The sequence below is a fragment of the Poecilia latipinna genome, unplaced genomic scaffold (genome assembly GCF_001443285.1).
Source record: "Poecilia latipinna isolate Pla-1442-1.1 unplaced genomic scaffold, P_latipinna-1.0 Scaffold2976, whole genome shotgun sequence".
Classification (NCBI taxonomy): Eukaryota; Metazoa; Chordata; class Actinopteri; order Cyprinodontiformes; family Poeciliidae; genus Poecilia; species Poecilia latipinna.
Window position 1 is genome coordinate 46,248 of NW_015115592.1, and position 18,792 is coordinate 65,039.

Genomic DNA, 18,792 nt, shown 5'->3' on the forward strand with positions numbered 1-18,792 from the left:
CAGTTACATCAGCGAGCTCGCTCAGAGGATTAGCGATCTATTGGCAACAGAGTCTGATCCACCGGGTATGCAGCTCATTGGTCAGTCTGGACAGATGGGTGTAGGCATGGTGGAGGGGGGGTTTCAGGTCATAGTGACCCAATCCTTGAACCCTGTCATAAATCTACAAGCCCCGACCACATGACCTTCACGTGACCACCGTTTTATTTTTCATCCAAAAATCTGGAACTTAACAAGAGCTTCGAAATGCACGGTCACGTGGTCGGACACGTGCGGAAAAGTGTGCGAACACGGGCCGCCGTTCACGCTGCTCTCCTCAAATCCTTGAATTTTTCACAAAAAAAAAGAAAAAAAAAAATCCCAACCTCGGCTCTGGTTATCGACTGATTGGATCATGGCTTGAAAATCATGTGACGCATTAACAACATCCAAGCTGGTTGACTTCCATTAAGATTTCATGCAGATGCTAACAGATCCTGAATCACGATGGCTTCATTATTGCGAAGCCAAATCAGCGTCTCACACTCTTGTAACAAATGATGAGAATGCTAAGACTGACAAGTGACATTTAGGTATTATTTACACTTTCTTAGACGATTTTTAGAAGAAGTGATAAATGATCTCATTATATGCAAATCCATTTGTGAGGAGGACACCTAGACGTGTGTATGCACATGAACAGAGGGGGATGCGTTCGACGTCGTGTGTGTGCAGTAGGTGCTTGTGTGTGTGTGTGTGTGTGTGTGTGTGCGCGCGAGAGAGACTGTGTCATCATGGGACTGTTAGTGAGTCCATTTGGACAGATGGGTGCATTTCTACAGGATTATGATGGATATCGGTTCAGACTGTTGATGCCGACCACGAGAGAGCAATGTTGCTGTCAGATGGATGCAAACAAAACTTTTATTTTACGTTTTATTTCTGTGCATGCAGAGGATTCGGACCTCAAAGTCCCCGCGACTGAGGTTGGAAACTCACTTTTCAGTTCTCTGAACCCTCATCATCTTGATAAAAGTGAAGGTAGGCACAACGCATAGAACCTGCCCCAGATAATTTAGCTGTGCTTTAGTGTTGTTACACTACAATAGATAATTGCACCCTCGAAAAATTGCTGGGTTAAAAATAACCTAATTTAGCTGGTATAGTTGAGCTCAAAGTTATTCCTACACCTTACAGAGTCAGATTTAAGACAATCTTTAGTTTTTACAAAGAATCTAATGATTAGGGTGATGCGAAGGGGGCCTTCCATCCTTAAAAACTTGGAGCTTTTAAATAGCGGCGGGGCATTTAAAAAAGTGCCCAGAGATAATAAGAAGGATTTTGTTGCTTTGAAAAAAAAAATAAGCCAGCAGTTTTTGCTGTGTGTGTGTATGAGTTTTATGATCTGCAGATATATTAGTGAATGTAGAACACGTAACCTGCTTGCTCAACCATTTTTTTTTGCCCCCTCCTCTTAGTTTGCCCATTAGCCATTTGTGCTTTTTAGCTTTGTGCTCTGAAAACCCACGAAGAACAAGAAATTCCTAAAATATTTTCAGACACTCTTATAACCAGTGAGTAAGGTCGCTTTTATCTCTTCCGTCTCTCAAACCGTGCAGTGTATTTAGTGTAGCCACTCCAATGTATGTACAAAATAGAATATGGTAGTAATTTAGGATTAATCATTGTTATGTCAGTCCTGTAATAGAAGACGAGCATCATTATTGGATTAGGTTCTGTTACAGACGCCATTATCTAAATGCAACTTAAGTTACACGGTGTGAAGAGGAAATTCTTGATCGATCTGGCTGGCACTGACAGAAAAAAAAAAAAAAAACCTTCTCAGAAATATCTATCCAGATAATCAACCAAAAAGAAAAACTGCAGTCATAAATAAATATTCTACGGCAATAAAGAGACATAATTACAAAAAAGACATACACATTTTTAGAATCGATAATAATGTCAGATGTACTACCTATAACAGAAAAGGAATGTATTTTTTTTTATTTTGCAGGTATTTATATGGGCTGCACAGTGGCGCAGTTGGTAGAGCTGTTGCCTTGCAGCAAGAAGGTTCTGGGTTCAATTCCCAGCCCCGGTCTTTCTGCATGGAGTTTGCATGTTCTCCCTGTGCATGCATGGGTTTTCTCCAGGTACTCCAGCTTCCTCCCACAGTCCAAAAACATGACTGTCAGGTCAATTGGTTTCTCTAAATTGTTCCTAGGTGTGAGTGTGTGCATGGTTGTGTGTCTCTGTGTTGTCCTGCGACAGACTGGTGACCTGTCCAGGGTGATCCCTGCTTCTCACCCAACTTTAGCTGGAGAGGCACCAGCAACCCTCACGACCCCACTAAGGGACAAGGGTGTAAAGAAAATGGATGGATGGAGGTATTTATACAATCAGTTAATAAAAGTTTCAGTGAAGCAGGATTAGAGAAGCCCTCTCTCTAATCCTGCCTAACCCCAAATAAAAAAAAACAACTTAATCTGTTAGTTGTACTTGAACAAGTTAACAGGGAAGTGGCTTTTTTGTGTGTTGAGCTGAGAGAAATGTGGCGTATGTACAGGGAGTACTGCATCTAAAAGGCTATTTGTGAGGAGATATACTTTTGTATTTTCAAAGATAAATACCTACCAATACAATCAGGAAACATAGTGATGCCTAATTTATGGATACAGATGATAGTATTCATTCATTCAGCATAGTGAGAATTTAAGCATACACAGTCCAGTGTATGACTGGGTAACACCACAATGAATGATATTGTATTTTTATTATTATTATTTTACAACCACGTCAACAATGGTCACACCCCTAATATGCACAATGCTTGTAAGCTGAACAGTATTTCCAGCAGTGAAAGGGTTGTGGAACAGCTTTTGAATTTAGCCTATCTCAGCAGTGTGAAATCACACTTTCATCGTGCGTTCTCACTTTCTGTGTGTGTGAATTAGAAAGAGAAAAGCTAGGCTTTCTTCAGATAAACAATCTGAGGCAGCATCTCTTATGCTAATGCCTTAGCTTGCTCATTCCTCATCGCATTTACATTCTCTGTCCTCCTGCACCTGATTCAACAGACAGCAGAGCTCCAGCGCCAGAAAGCAGATTTACAGAGGGCTCAGTCCCTCAAACGCACCACGCGTTACCCACCCGCACTTCATCCGAGCCTCCGCTGGTTCCGACGGGACAATCTGACACGCTTCCTGTCAGAACGGAGCTCCATCCTCCTTCGTTGTCGTCTCCGCTGGGGGAGGACGGAGTTTCCCCGCCACGGGAGTTCACTCGTTCAGAAACGGTCCCTGAGCATTCACATCTGTCCCACCCTGTTCCAGAAGGTTCCTCTCATCACTCTGTCACTAATCATCATCATCATCACATAGAAGAGCCTACTGTAAAAGTTCAGCATCATTCAAGCCTAACTGACGGAGGTAAGGCACACCATGGACTAGATTAGTCAAAATCTGACTTGGGAGATCATTTTCCAAGCAGGGTGCTTCATTTTGGGATCATTTTTGTGTTACGCTGCATCATCTCACGTCAGAGGGAATTGTTGAGTTCACCGAGATCCCCTCACTGTGGGTGTGAGGGTGAGCGAGCGTACTGATGAGGGAAAGTTTAATGTGTGATATAGGGAAGTCTTTGAAGGAATGACTTCAGTTGGCATTGTGTTTACATCATTCAGAGACATTGAGGGGATTGAGGAACATCAGCCACAGGATCAGAGCCAAGACAAGACACGAAGACAAAGCAGACAGAATTGGGGCAAAGCCCAACTTAACCTCACCCAGCTGCAGCACATTACAAACTACGGCGTCTGCAGCATTAATGTACAAACTCTGGAAGCATAAATAAAGCCGTATTGTATCGTCAGAGGTAACTGCCTGTTGGTTTAGGCGTGGTGTCAGCGTGCCTGCCAGGGCGCAGATATAGAGCTTCATCACTGTCTATCCTTACAAAGCCCGACCGACTCTCACACACACCCCTTCGCTTTCAGTCGCTGCAGAATGAGCAAGAACCTGGAATGCCTCCGCTGCCAACGTCTGATGTCAGACAGTTTTTGGGGGCTGAGCTGACTGAGATTAATACCGAGAATCATCCTGCCCCTGAGGCAGCGCAGGTTGCCGAGATCAAATTCATTTACGCTCTCCGCCGCGCAGCGGCAGCCCCCCGAAACAACCCGTGATTCAGAATCCCGCTTCGCCGCAGCGAGCGAGTGTGACAGATGTGTGAGAAGGCGGGTCTGGTTGGGCCAGAGGAGGACACAGTCAGAGAGACGTAGGCTGGGTGAACTTTGATGAGATGCAGCGATGGCATGAGGCCAGTTTTGTGAAGCGGTTCTGGGTGCTGTGAGAACAGCAGCCGTCGTCCTGTCTCACCGGAGCCCCGGGGAAAGTGGGGGGAGAGAGAGAGAGGGAGGGGGAGGGGGAGAAAAGAGCGAGTGGGCGGGAGGTAGCCTGGAGGGGGATGCTCCGCAGGGGAGCAGGATGCTTGCTGAATCCCCCCCGTATCTGAAAAAGAACGCACAACGCCCGCTCTGAACACCTCACGGGGGGGGAAACACAGATGGAGGCTTGCAGCTCTGTAGTCTCTAGCGGTCCGGCAATCATTAGTCCCTCAACGATGTTCACGGTGTGGTCACTCGCTTTGATTAGTTACTCACATTTTTGTTAGCAATCATCTCTTTGAGGGAGACTGTGGTGGTTTAACTTAATGAACCACGTGTTTGTTGATGAAAAGGCTTGATCTACATATAAGTCTGACCAAGAGTTTATATTGTGTTTCATCTGATATTAAAAAAAAAAGGTTATAATTATGCACACACTGCATGTACTGCGCTCTAATATTTAGTTACATGTCCTTTAGCAAGTTGCAAAGAAATAACACACTGCTTGTGTCTGTCAAGTGGAATTATTCTGGCTGGAAATTTGATCTGTCGCCTTGCAAGAAAGGTAGAGAGGCCCATTAAATCTAGCTTTGCTTTCTACCATTTCCAGTAGAGTAGAAGGTGAGGACACTACAGAAGTGCAATGATGGTCTGCTTTGGCAGTTCCAAAGCCACGTCGATGTGCATTTCAAACCATTGTCTTGTTGGAAAATTCATTGGTATTCAACAAGCTTATCTGTTGATTTGAAAATCATCTTTCTTCGTTATTTGTACCCACCGATGTTGTTTGATGCACCAGCACCACTGGCAGCAAAAACATTTACAAGTCTTACTTTGACTCTTCCAAACACACATTTTGTCATTAGAGAAATGTCCCCATTTCACAATAAAAGCATTTGATTTCAACATTTAGGCAGCTTCACTTGTCAGATGTGATAGAAGGTGTCTGGTTTGGACAGATCTTTCTTTCATGGTCAGTCAGCGCTGATGTTATACACCTCAGTTATATTTTTATACAGGCTTAAGCCGAGGTGGTTCCTGGACTGTTCTTGAACATCATAATGAGTGAAAATGTGCCACAGCTAGGTGATTCAAAAAAAATAATTACCTCAAGCACATATTGAAGCTGGTTTGGAATGGCTAACGCTGGCTAACATTAAGCCTCTGCAACGGTTGACCTCAGGTTTGTTGGAGATTTATTTCTATTGCTTAAAAGCAAAGGCTGTGTCACTAACCTACCAAATGAGCTTTATCATTTCTGATAAGAAGAGTGGTCAAATATCCAGCCAGACGTATGCCACAGCCTTGTTAATACCTAGAGAAAAACTGTGTAGTTTTTCAGAAAAATGTTACGAAAAAACTCAAACTCGCTCACCTAATTTCTGTTTTGAAAGTCCCTTAAAGTTCATGCCGTCGCCGTGTTTCTGTACACTTTAGACCTGCTCTGTATTAACTAAACTAGCTTCACATCTCTCCTTTTTTTGTTTGGACTCAATCTGTTAGCCCAAAAAGCATGCAGTAGAGGATCTTGGGAACAATATCAAGCCCTGAAGGAGAACTAGGCAGAGGCAATTAAAAATGCGTTACGATTGGTATGTGTGTGCTCGGTTAGCTGGTATTGATTGAAGATGTTTTGTTCTTATCTCAACACAGGAAAATACATCCGTGAGAAGGCGTTACTGTATCATAAGCCAGATATTTTGTGCTTTCTCTAGGTATATTTTGGATGAAAAAGGGGGAACGAACATTCAGACACATTCATGACATTCACATAAAAGCGGGAGCATGTCATACTTTTCACACCCAGAGTGAAAGTGTAGCAATGAAGAAGCTGCTCAAGCCCCTCTGACTCTCATAGCCCTCCCCGAAGCCCAGGGCTGAGGCCCCCAAAGGGCCGATCCGCTATCTGACAGAGAGGGAGAGAGAGAAAGAAAGACAAGAAAAAAGAAAACTAGGTCTTAGCAGGAGGCAGGAAGACAACAGACATTATCAGTAATCTTTAGCCGCTGCAGCATCAGCCTAATTGTGAAGTTCATATTGTTCAGGCTGCTGAGGAAATACCCCACAAACGTCTCCGTTCTCGTTTTGTTGATTATGACTGTGGTTCTTCAGTTTCCCACAAGTCTGTACATGAGAGTCACGGACACAAGGCAACAAGCTCCACTGAGCATGAGCGAGGCAGGGAGGAGGAGGAGGACGACGAAGAGGAAACATCTAAAACGACAGGTATCTCGCATAAATGTAGAGGCAGACGTAGCTCTCAGCGCAGAAACGGTGCGCAAAATAAAAACTTTTAATATGGACGCTGACAGCTCAGAGTGAAAAACGGCCATATAAAAACTCAAGGTCGGATCTATATAAATTCATCTCTTCGCTGACAAAATAGTCTGTCATTCAGGCAGTTTTTGACACCGAAAGCATCATCATAGATTCACTTAGACAGTGACTGAAGCTGATGGGTTCAAAATGAAAAAGATTTTTTGAGAAAAGGGGGGAAAATAAATTTCACCTCCTTTTGAGGACCTTTGTGTAAACAGCATTACTCTGTGATAGGTGCCCACAGTCCAAAGCTGCAACACGAGACCCACGGCCACAAGCCAACAACTTTATCTGAACACGAGGGGCGGCGCAGCGAGGCGGGGGGGCATGCAGAGGCTAAAGGTATCCATTTAGTATGGTAGTACTTTAATCAGCCGTAGTTTATTGTAGTTGTGTAAACATTTGCTCTTAACGTGATTTAATTTTAACCGTGAAGTAGCTCTATCAGCAAATCCCTGCATTTATAGCTCTTTGCATTAAACACATTGAATAAATAACTTTCAACACAAGTGACATTTTAAAGACCACACCGGTTTTACAATTGTTTTACCCATTTCTGAAAATGTTTGGGTTTGTGTGCGGCTTCCTCCTTTTTTCAATTCCCTCTAGAATATTTTCAATAGTGATCAAGTCAGGCAACTATGATATCCGATCCAAAATCCTACATTTATTCTTCTGGAACCAAGGTTGTGGTGTATGTCTTGGAGTTTAGCTACGAGTCCTTTTAGCATTTATTGTGTGCGATACTTTGGAAACTGAAGTCTTCTTGCCAGTCTTTCATTGTCAGTCAGTGGTTTTCTGACAACCTTCCTCCTCAGGAATCATGCAGGTAGCGTGTTTGTTGTTCAAAACCTTCTACAGGAATATTTCAGGGATGCATGGTCTTCCTCACCATCACGTCATGCAACAGTGGCTGTTGCATGATGCCTATAAATATAATATAGGCAAAGAGCAAAGGCTGGATAGTACGTTAATATTTGTGTCTGGGAACCATAAATATATTGAAGCTTCAAGTATTTTCCTATCAAAGGGACAAAGTTTGCAGCTGATCTCAGGATAATCACGGAGAACTTAAAAATAAGTGTCTGGTTTATTTGATGAGCTCTGGTTACAGCTTTCGGAGTCGTTGCCCAGACTGTTACAGAGGATCCATAACTTAACACTAAGTGGGGGCATAAATTGTGTTTGCTGCTATAAAAGTTATTAGAGCTGGCTGTATGCGGCGCCTTGTATTAGCTGCGGCTCAGATGAGGCACTCCAGTGTTTGCTGTCTCACATCATTATCACAAATCAGTTTGTACAGCTATTAAGATAAAAATCTGCAGTATGTAATCTGGCGTTCCACTTTCGTTGTCTGATAACAGAAGTCATAAAATAATTAGCTCATTACCAAAACATGAGTTTTCTGCCGAGCTTATCGTAAAAGTTATCCTTTTCCCATACAATGATCAGCCCACTCAGTTTTTCTTAGATTGAATAATTTCCAGTTTAATCAATCGTACACCATTCAGAGGGCAAACCAGGAAAATTAAAGGAACTATTGAAATACAGTGTATAATCTTGAAATCTCCATTGCTGTTTCAGTTAACCTTGTGATTTTTCAGACCTCCACAAATCTGAAGACTACACACATGAAACTCACGGCCACAAAATACCCTCATCCGCGCATGGAGAGAAAGGGAAGCAAACAGAAAATCATGTTGAAATTAAAGGTATCTCTTCACATGTGCAGGCAATATTAACTTGGACGTAACAGAACATTTTAGTCCTTTATGCTTCTTACAATAATTCTGTTGTGTCAGACCCCAATGCATCTAAACATGAAACTCATGGACACGCAAAAAAAATCTCCTCTGGGCAAGTGGAAGACGGTAATGAGGCTGAGAAGACAGGTATTTATGAATCTGAGAATTAGTTTTAGTGATTAGCCCAGTAGAGAGAAACAAATTCATATGTTTGGTGAAAAACAGTAAGAAAGTGTTTGAGATTTCGCTGAAAACTTTGGTTTGCCAGTTTCCCACATGACGGAGGGACATGTGCACGAGGCTCATACATCAACTGGATTGTCTGAACATGGTGAAGAGCAGCACACAAAGACAAATCCTCACAAGACAGGTAACCGAATTTCTATATTCACGTTCTGATCGGTTGTTCTGAAATTAGCCTCGTCAGAGACCCTCTTAGGTCACTACTTGAGTTGCACAAACTAAAAATACTTTTAGTTTTTTTTTGTTTGTTTTTTTTCAGAAATTAATTGCCATTGTAGTTTGCGAATATTTAACTGGCTTCAGAGGCAGGAATTACTTAAAATAACAATGCCCTAACTTAAAATAAAGCATTGCCAGCTCGATGGCTACTGAAAGAGCTGTTGATGTTCAGCTCCCCAGATGGTTTTCCTCATTTTGGAAATAACAATCGTGTCTTGATTGTTTCCAACGAGTTAGAGCGACACGGACATGAGACGCATGACCACAGAACAGCTTTACCTGAACACGAAGAGGGAACAAACACAAAGTCTCACACAGGTATGTAAATGTAGCAGCTCTGTAGTGTAACATAGGTACATAAACTCTACCATAGCAGCATAAACCGATAGTGGTCAATTTATCAACATGACCTCTAACAGTAGTAAATGACTCCCCAACAGAAAAAAGGCAGGAATGCATCTTAGTGTCTGCTTTCTTCCTGGTTTTGCTTATGACAACGGCAACTGTGATGTGACAGTTTCCCACATGTTTGAGGGACACACACATCAACCGCATGGCCACGAAACACCCACTTCATCCCAGTCGCATGGAGAGATAGTCCTTGAGCATGAAGACATAAAAGGTATATTCTTGTTTTTAACCCTTGTGCGTGCGAAGACTAGGGCAACCTCAACAGGACAGACAGAGCGTTTAAATAGGGTATCATGAGATAAAATAATGTTATTGGGTTCAGAAACATCACTTTCAACAGTTTCATAACTTTGCCACACATTAAGTTTATATTCTATTTCTAAACTGCAGCGCTCATACCACTAAATTACCAAAATTACCAATATCTGTAAATTGTATTGCATATGCTGCAGTATACCACAGAGAGTTAGGAAATACTTGAGCAGTAAAACTTCAAAATGCGTGGCAGGCAGGTGGAGCCTGGTGTAGACTGGACGTCCTTAAGCTGGTAGTCTATGACAAAGTTATTGTAAAAATATATATAGATGTGTTGCTTTTATAGTAATGATTGTGGTGTTTCAGCTCACAGCAGTCATGAAGAAAACATACATCAGGCTCATGGTCATGAAGCAGCATCTGAACACAGAGCAGAGGGTGAAAAATCCCCAGAAAGGCAAGGTATCATTACAAAAAGCTTAATGCCATCAATGAATACTTAACAAAAAAAAAAAAAGAGAGATTGACTTTGAAAGTCACACAATGCTGTGAACATGAGAAGCTTTTAAAATGTTTTTTTTTTTTTAATTATCTCAATTTTCATAAAAATCTCAACGTTCCAGTCTTCCACAACCACGAGAACCACGAACACAAAACAAGCTCAGTGGAAAATAGGCAAGAGGAGACTAACAGAATAGGTATCTTGTTTACTTGTGGGGTTGGGGTTTGTTTCTTTATCATTTTATTAAAGTTAAAATTACCAGAGATTAAATTTTTTTTTCCTCGAGAGAAATAAACACAAACAGCAGTGTAGAAAGAAACTGAAAGCTTGATGTGAGGACTAAAATATAATTAAGAAATCTGCAGAGTAATTTATTTTCCTTATTTTGTTCTTTGCGGTCTCGCTGGGTCAGACACACATGGGCACATTAAACCAGCCGGTCACAGGCACGAGGAGCATCCACACAGAACAGCTGAAGCTACAGGTATCCGCATGTAGTTACAGATTGTTTCAATAAACAGACGTAAAAGTTTAAAAATCAAAGTTGGAAAAAAAAAAATGACCATTTGCACGTCGTGTCATTTTGGACGACTTAAATTCCATAAATGTTACTCGTGTGCTATTTTACGTCTGGAATAAAAGGTAATAACTATGTTGTGTGTTGCTAACGATGATGTTTATCAGTCTCCCACACATCTGAGCAACAGCGTCATGGAACGAAAGGTGAGGCAAAACATACAAAAGGAAAAGCTTTCTGTCACTGTGATCCATCCACAGGTAGAATAGCCGTCCTGTAGCCAGCAGCCGTCTCCCTGTAGTTTCACGTTCTCCATCTTAGTTTTTTATACACATCCAGTGGAGCTCCTAACCTCTGTAGTATCCTGAGAACTCATACTCATTCAGCGATGTTAGCTCCACCCCAGTGAAGTAGATGAGAAATGGAAGTGCAACGTTCTTTTAATGGATGACGTTAGAATAATGTGTTACGTTAGGCCACCACTCGTTTGAGGAACATTCGCTGAAGCATCAAACATCATCTCATCATGGAGAGGGCCACATACAAACACAAGCTGAAAGGAAAGGTACCCTTGTTAGCTGTAGTGGTTAGAAGTGCATTTTGTGGTAGAACTGCATCGGGTGGCTTAGGTCGATATATGTGGAAGGCTTGAAATGCAAGAGATATAAGTCGCACGTGATGTGTTTTATAAATTGGAGCTTATCTTCCTGACACAATGACTTGTGAGCTCATGAAAGGTGTTACATGTGATTGCGGGACTTTTTCATAGTCTGATCTATAATTAACTCTTTTTTTATGTTCATTTGTTAGGGTGAGTTTTTCTTAATAAAAAGAAAACAGAACCAAAGAAAAATCCCATTTTGGACTATTTTGGCGCATTTGCCGCACAATAAATTCATAAATGAAGTTTGTAGATGTACAGAAAATGTATTTATTGTCTACTATGTAGTGTTTAAAGGATCTATGCCAATAGTTTTTCCTTTATTTAGTATGAACTGTAATGATTTTCAAGAAAAAAATATTTGACTTGCTCACAAGCAAAAGTATTTATACAATCTTCAAAAAAAAATAAAAATAAAAATTGTCCCTGAAAAAGATGGAGGAAAATCACTTGCCTTTCAGGGCTTCAGTAGATTTACCCACAAGTTACACCTTGTAAAAATGTATGAAAGTAAAATTAATCTTCTTTTGGTATTGTTATTTTTGTATTAACAATAAAATTGATGGGTTAGACCAGCACACATCTGTGGAACATGGACATGTAATTCAGAGCCAGACATCATCTCAGCATGGAGAGGAGAGAAAAGGTAACGCACTTCTACTATTAAGAGCATGATAATGTTTTCTGAAAGGCTGCCAAAAAAAAAAAACATCTTAAGGGGGTGTATTATTTTCATGATAGCTGTGTCAACCCCTCACAAATCCAATGGACATGTTCATGAGACTCATGGCCACCAAACGGCAACAGATGAGCAAAGGCACAGTGATACTCAGAAAGCAGGTATCTATTCAGTTTGTGTTCTTTTACGGTGGTTTCCTTATATTGGAGTGCGTGCCTACTAGAAACAGCAAAAGTGGATGTGAATGTTTGCTGCCTATATTAATGAACATTATTGCATCAGTCTCCCAGATGCATGAGAGTCTCGCACAAGGCCACAAAACAGCAGCCTCACATGGACATGGAGAGGAGGGGCATGGACACAATAAAGTAGAAAGGACAGGTATACAAGTGTGGATGTAATAATCTGAAGCTGGACTGATGGAAACATCAGAGAGAGCAAACAGCCTGCCCCTTTTTTTTTTTTTTTTTTTTTTTTTTTGCTTTTTGCTACATCAGAACCACAAACTTTAATGTCTTTATTGGGATTTCACGTGACGGAGCCACAGCAATTAGTGCGTAGCTGTGAACCAGAGGGGAAACAGACACAGATTTTGACAGTTTTTACAGATAAAAATAGGAAATGTGCATAATGTATTATATTTGCCCATTCTTCTTTGCGAATAAGCTCGAGTTCAGTCAAATTGAAGAGTTTCTATAAACAATAATTGTTTATAGAAATTGAAAGTCTTGCCAAAGACTTTCAGCTGAATTGTAACTCATGAATAAGTAACCTAAGCTGCAGCTCTGGCTGCGTGTTGCCAACCTCATAGGTGAACCTCTAATCCCATTCCAGTTAATTACTGCTGGGTATCATCCAGTATTCGTCTCTCCATCAGCTCTGACACGCTGCATAATGCTGCCACCACCATGTTTCACAGTGGGTCTGGTAGTTCTCTGATGTGCTTGTATTAGATTTTGGTCTGCTGTAGCCAGAGCACCATCTTTCACATGTGCTCCACATGGATTGTCGCAAACGGCTCGTGACGTTCTTTTAACAGGGACACAAAAAAAAACAACAAAAAAAACACTGATAAAAAGGTCAGATTTGTTGTTGTGTTAAAAGATTTTTCCAGCTGAGCTGGGCTGAGATTTACGTACACCGGGTCACTCGGCTGCCTGTCTGAGTAATGCACCCGTTGCCAGGCACGTCAGTTTTAGTGGTCAACTCTGCATCCTTTTCCTTTCACTGTATTTGTATGTGCTACTTTTTATGTGGGTCTGTTATTAAATTAATTCCACTAAAATACACTGACGTTTGAGGTTGTAACAAAGTAAGTAAAAGCTGAAGATGTGTGAATGATTTCTCAAGGCACTGCAAGTTTATAAAAATGATCTGAAGTCTTAGTTAGGAAATAATAGCATACTTTTTAAAAGTAGGTGCTGTGTGATTTTTAAATTATATATCACAATGTTAGGCAAATAAATATACAATATGATGCCGCTGGAACCTTAGAAGTGTAAGAAGGAAACACTTTGCTTCTCCTCTAAATATTAAATGATTTATTTTAGATCCCCACAAGCCCAGTGGACACGTACATGATGCTCATGGTCACATATCGGCAACCCCACATGGGCGTGGAGAAGAGGGGCGCACACACACAAACACTGAAAGGACAGGTACATAGAAAGCAGGGATAATTGAGTTGAAAACTCTAATGTTACTATCAGCTTACAGAAAATAACTGAGAATTAAAGGTGCAAAAGGTAGATCTTTACTCAGGCATTTACTCGTAAGCTAAATGAAAGCATGTATTTCAGATCCTCATGAGTCTCATACTGTTGTACATCATGGCCACAAATCGACTACCTCACACGGACATGGAGCGATGGAGCACGCACACGCAAAAGTTGGAAGTACAGGTAAACTTTTAGATGGATGGTTAAAAGATTTTGTAAATTTTTCCAAAACTTTGAGGTCATACACATTTACAAAACATGCCCTATAAAGAGTTAAAAACTGCAAAAAGCAGATATAGTTTGTGTTTGTTTTTGTTTGTTTTTTTTATCTGGTATTTTATTGACAATTATTATTTCAGATGCTCATGTGTCTCACACCCATGTGCATCACGGTCAGAACCCCCCAGGCTCACACGGGCACGGAAAGACAGAGCTCTCCCACGGACGAGTTGAAGCGATTGAAACGACAGGTATAGCTGTTAGACGGAGTAGACGTTATTCTCTTGAAATCAAATAATGTACGATATGCATCAGATACGTTAGCAAAAGGGGGAGGAAAAATAAGGACAATGGTTGTGCAGACTTGTCATCTTGTTGACGATGCTTATTTCAGATCCTCCGGCGTCTCATGGACACAGACATGAGACGCACGGTCACAAATCGGCAGCCTCACATGGACACGGACATGAGACGGACACACACAGAAAAGTTGAAGTGACAGGTACACTTACTAGATTTATTCAAAGATTAGGTCATGGAAACGTCATGTTGGTACATACGAAAAATAAAAATAAAAGCTAAAATCAATTAGAAACTGAGGAAAGATATCTTTAGAGAGTTTTCTTTGAGACCTTAATAAATAAAAATGTTAATTCCAGGCCATGACAAGTCCCTCGGACATGAGGCTCATGGCCACAGTTCAACAACCTCTCATGGACACGGAGAGGAGGAGCACACACCCAGACATGTTGAAATGACAGGTAGAGCTGTTAGACACAGCATAATGCAAAAGTATTCAAAACCCTTGACCTTTTAATATATATTTTGTAACATTATAACCAGAAAATTTACAACTGTAGCTGCAAGTTGACAAAATGTAAAAAAGCTTGAGACATATGAATACTTTTGCAACATCTTATTGTTGTGGTAGTTTAATAGATCAAGCACAAAAGTGAAAAGAAAAAGAAAAAAAGCTACAAAAACTAACGCACAAAAACAAGTAGCGATGTACAACAGACGTTTATTTGTAATCTCAATAAGATTATTGATTCCAGATGCTTCCAAGTCCCATGGACATGGACAAGAGATTCATGGCCACAAATCAGAGCATGGAGAGGCGCAGCATAGCCCAGGTACCACTTGGTTCTACATAGAGTATAGCATAGCATAGGATAGAATAGTTCCTCATTAGTTACATTTGGAATCTCGTAATAATAACAAAAAAATGTTGTTTCTGGTTGTGAAGACCCTCATAAGTCTGAAGAACATGGCCACCAATCCGCATCATTTGCACATCCACAAAGTGGAGGGCACGGGGAAACTCACAGGACAGGTGTCTGTTTTTACACGCCGTTATAGAGATCCTCCTATGAATCAACGTAAGAGCTTTACTTACATCTCTGCTGACAATGGCATTTCAGTCGCACATGGTTTTGAGGAGCACGCACACAGCACTCACGGCCACAAAGCACCAATCCCATCGCGGCGCGGGGAGGACAGGGAGGACGCTCACGGCCACAGGAGGGCTGAAAATGAAGGTACTTCGATTTTATGCAGTCATTGCGACGCGCTCGTAGATTTACAGTAGCTATGAATGCTACATTACATGTGAGGCAGCGGAAGCGGAGTAGATAAACATTGACAACAAATTAGGCTTGGCAGCTCACAGTGAGATGGGAAAATGCATCTAAACTTATTTCTTCTACTGAATAATGACCTGTCAGTCAACATGAGCAATACTGCTAAATCTTGATCTGGTAGTAATAGTAGTGCCACATTATTTTATGAAAGGCCTTTAGTGATGTTGAAGGCAAGAAGTAAAAAAAAAACTGCCTGCTATATGAAGTAAAGGTACAATATGCAGCTTTACTCTAATCAGAATGTTGTAAGCATTTGGTATTGCCTTTTTTATTATTATTATAATCGATGTCAATAATTTTTTACTCACAAATCTGTGAATGATCCTGACTTTAGTGTTTCGCGCTATAGTGTCAAGAAAAGTATTTGCCCACTTTCAGATTTATTTCCGTTTCTATTTAAGTGAAACACACTTAAATGTTTCAGATTGTAAAAAAGAAAGAAAGAAAGAAAGAATAATTATGATTCATTTGTCATGGTACAAGCTACTCAAACCTACCTTTCCCTACTTGGGAACGTATTTGCCTCCTAAACCCAATAGCAAGGAGCCATCTACTCCGCTGTCAAGGAGTTTTGGCTCACCGCTCTCTGAAACATAGTTATAATTTAGCCATGTTGCAAGCGTGAGCAGTCTATTCAAGTTTATGCTGCAGTCACAGTCTAGACTTTTTCATTTTTGTTTTCCAAGTGTTTCAAAGGTGGACTTCATGGTGTCATTCAGATCAATGACCAACTTCATGACCCAGCTTAAAGCCCCAAACTGGACAGACATTCAGGTTTTCCATTGTGGTTTAGAGCACAAGTCATGGTTATCTGTAGTCACAGTAAGTCAGCAACATTATGCCAGCATTCAACATGTTTGAATGTTGGTGTAATATTTTGCCAAAAGTCCTGGGGGTCATTAGGTGTGACGAAGAAGATGGTTGTAGCAATTTCCACACTGGTGGATGTCAGAGATTTTTTCTTTTTCCATTTGTTGTTGGATTTCTGTAGGTCAAAGCATGATGACTTGCTTTTGGAGATCTTTCAGCCTGCTTATTGGTGTCAACCTCATTTTTTGATTCTGGCAGTAATAAAGTGTCTGTATGTCCAGTAAAGTTAAAACTTAACTGACAAAAAAAAAAAAAAAAACGAAGTAATTACCAAAGGGGCAAATTATTTTGTTCGGTAAACCACTCCTGATTTAAACCCTGCTGAACGAATATAAATTGATTTTTTTGAGTGGTGGTTCATTTGTAGAGCACAGTATCGTTGTAAACCACGGGAGAGGAGGAGGTGGTCACGGAACCATAAGGCACGGTGTTCGGAAAGAAGACGACGAGGACAAAGAAAGAAGGAAAAAGAAAGGTAGAACCCTCTATCGATGTAGTCGCGCAGCGGTTCGTAACTGGTTGCACATATTGATTACACAGCTGAGGCAGCTTATTGTTTTTTCTGTTACTATTTGTTAGCTGTATTTGTGCTGAAGTGAGGCTCCCGGTCCTGCTTACGGTCTAGGAGTTCAGTTTCTTATCGTCCCATGAATGCTGGTGTATAAAAACACATGTAATGAGTTGTTAGCATGAAGAAATGAAGTGCGTTTTTGAAACATCTCAATCTGCTGCGTGAATTAACAACCTCTTATTACGGTTGTTAATTTTAAAGTGTGACATTGCTAAGGGACAAAGTATAAGCTGTGCTTGCTGTGAAGTCACTTCTGACGGTCAAACTATGGACGCTGTGATATCGAGACTGGAGGGAGCGTTTTTAAAGTTCTCCATCTTCTCAAGTGAAGCTGGGAATTTTGACGACTTCCCGTCAACACCCAAGAAACTTTAAACAAGTTCCACTATTGGTTTCCGGCTTTTTAGTTTGTTTCAGAATAACAATTTGCACACATTACTACATCGCCTTTTCAACCAAATCAAAGCATATTTTGTAACTAGAAAGCAACACAAGACATTTCTTTATCAATTTTTCTTTTTCAATTATGTCCAACCAGTAAAGAACTCTGCAGTAGTTATAGAGTCCGTCAGCTTTGCAGAACAAATTACAACCCATTTTCCCAGGTAGACTTACATTTTAATCCCAAACACCTAATCTATTAGGTTCCTCTGTAGAGTCCTGTGTTGTTCTGACGCCGTCCTCTAGGCTATGCAGACTCCAGCTGTGAGAATGTAAAGTGCAGTAGAAGACTGTGGCATGGTGAATGGCATGAATCTTAAACACAGGTTCCTTCATTTCCCCAAAGGGCTTCTGAAACTCCTGATCTCAGGAGAGCCTCAGGTCAAACAGTTACTCGGGATCATATATGACAGTTTTAAAGGTAAGAGGCCGACATTCTTAGCATCGGGTCCGAAGGACAAGTATTATATCTCGATGTGCCTTCTGGATTCTTTGGTGTTAAAGTTTGTGGGGAAAAATTCCTTCGCCTTGCTCCATCTTTTTCATCTGTCCCTCTTTGTCCACTCCTTCCCTCTGCGCTCGCTCCCCTCTCATGGCTGTGTTCACTTTGTGCTCACGATTAAGGTAAGGAGATGCACTTTGTGTTCATGCTGCTGTTCAAACACCTGCTAGTTGTTCACATTTATTTTTTCTTTTCTGAAAGGGACGCTTGTTTGGAAAACGTGCAATCGTCGCTTTAAACTCGCAACAGTTTTCTCTCACTGTGACCTTTCACTGTTAACCATTCACAACTGATAAATACCAACAAACCAGCATCTTGACTCATAACGCTAATTTGAGGAAGAATGTCCCATTGCCTTTCCAGTCTGGAAAGTAATTGGCCATTTATATTTAATTAGGCAGGTCTCCCCTACTGCTTGCACGGTTCCCTCAGTGCTGAGAGAGGCACTTTATGGTTCTCCTTGCGTTGGCTTCCTTTAAACCGGCTCATTAATATTTTAGCTGGCATCATCAGCCGAACAATAATAAAATAATAATGTGACGGCTGATTAAACAGCTAAACTCCGACTTTTTAATGTGCATTTAAATGTGTATTTCCATAAACATGCCCGGTAAACGCCTCTTTAGAGGACAGTGATGCCTTGCAGCACATCACTGCAGCCAACTTCTGAAGCTTAATAAAAGCTTAATTAGGAAGTGGCCTCAGCCAAGATAATCAGCCAGCGTGGAGCATCGCTGCTCCACCGACGGCTGCACCGCCTCTGCACAACGCAGGCACCTCTGTTCCTAATGTCATTAATCTCTCTATGAAGAGAAATTATTCCAATCGTTACACAATTTCACTTTTTTTTGTTGTTGTTGTTTCGGCTCGTGTTGCTGTGACGGACTGGCGACCTGCAAAGGGTGTACTCTGCC

The 18,792-nt window shown here is 41.1% G+C and overlaps 1 protein-coding gene across 1 annotated transcript in view; it reads left to right on the forward strand.

Annotated features, from left to right (window-relative positions):
• The window catches only part of LOC106939766 (filaggrin-2-like), a gene marked incomplete at its 5' end in the record, with an annotated part of 60,841 nt that extends 42,060 nt beyond the window's left edge, over positions 1-18,781 (forward strand). Inside the window, 27 exons of the mRNA XM_015022304.1 lie at positions 934-1,020; positions 3,060-3,410; positions 6,479-6,592; positions 6,920-7,027; positions 8,290-8,397; positions 8,488-8,577; positions 8,699-8,800; positions 9,130-9,210; positions 9,410-9,514; positions 9,925-10,020; positions 10,182-10,256; positions 10,473-10,544; positions 10,745-10,783; positions 11,053-11,142; positions 11,810-11,884; positions 11,980-12,078; positions 12,200-12,298; positions 13,468-13,575; positions 13,717-13,818; positions 13,995-14,105; positions 14,249-14,356; positions 14,514-14,615; positions 14,910-14,987; positions 15,101-15,187; positions 15,276-15,392; positions 16,732-16,839; positions 17,723-18,781. Coding sequence (XP_014877790.1) covers positions 934-1,020; positions 3,060-3,410; positions 6,479-6,592; positions 6,920-7,027; positions 8,290-8,397; positions 8,488-8,577; positions 8,699-8,800; positions 9,130-9,210; positions 9,410-9,514; positions 9,925-10,020; positions 10,182-10,256; positions 10,473-10,544; positions 10,745-10,783; positions 11,053-11,142; positions 11,810-11,884; positions 11,980-12,078; positions 12,200-12,298; positions 13,468-13,575; positions 13,717-13,818; positions 13,995-14,105; positions 14,249-14,356; positions 14,514-14,615; positions 14,910-14,987; positions 15,101-15,187; positions 15,276-15,392; positions 16,732-16,839; positions 17,723-18,048 — 3,038 coding nt within the window. The remainder of the gene's footprint in view (positions 1-933; positions 1,021-3,059; positions 3,411-6,478; positions 6,593-6,919; positions 7,028-8,289; positions 8,398-8,487; positions 8,578-8,698; positions 8,801-9,129; positions 9,211-9,409; positions 9,515-9,924; positions 10,021-10,181; positions 10,257-10,472; positions 10,545-10,744; positions 10,784-11,052; positions 11,143-11,809; positions 11,885-11,979; positions 12,079-12,199; positions 12,299-13,467; positions 13,576-13,716; positions 13,819-13,994; positions 14,106-14,248; positions 14,357-14,513; positions 14,616-14,909; positions 14,988-15,100; positions 15,188-15,275; positions 15,393-16,731; positions 16,840-17,722) is intronic.
• Between the last annotated feature and the right edge of the window lie 11 nt (positions 18,782-18,792).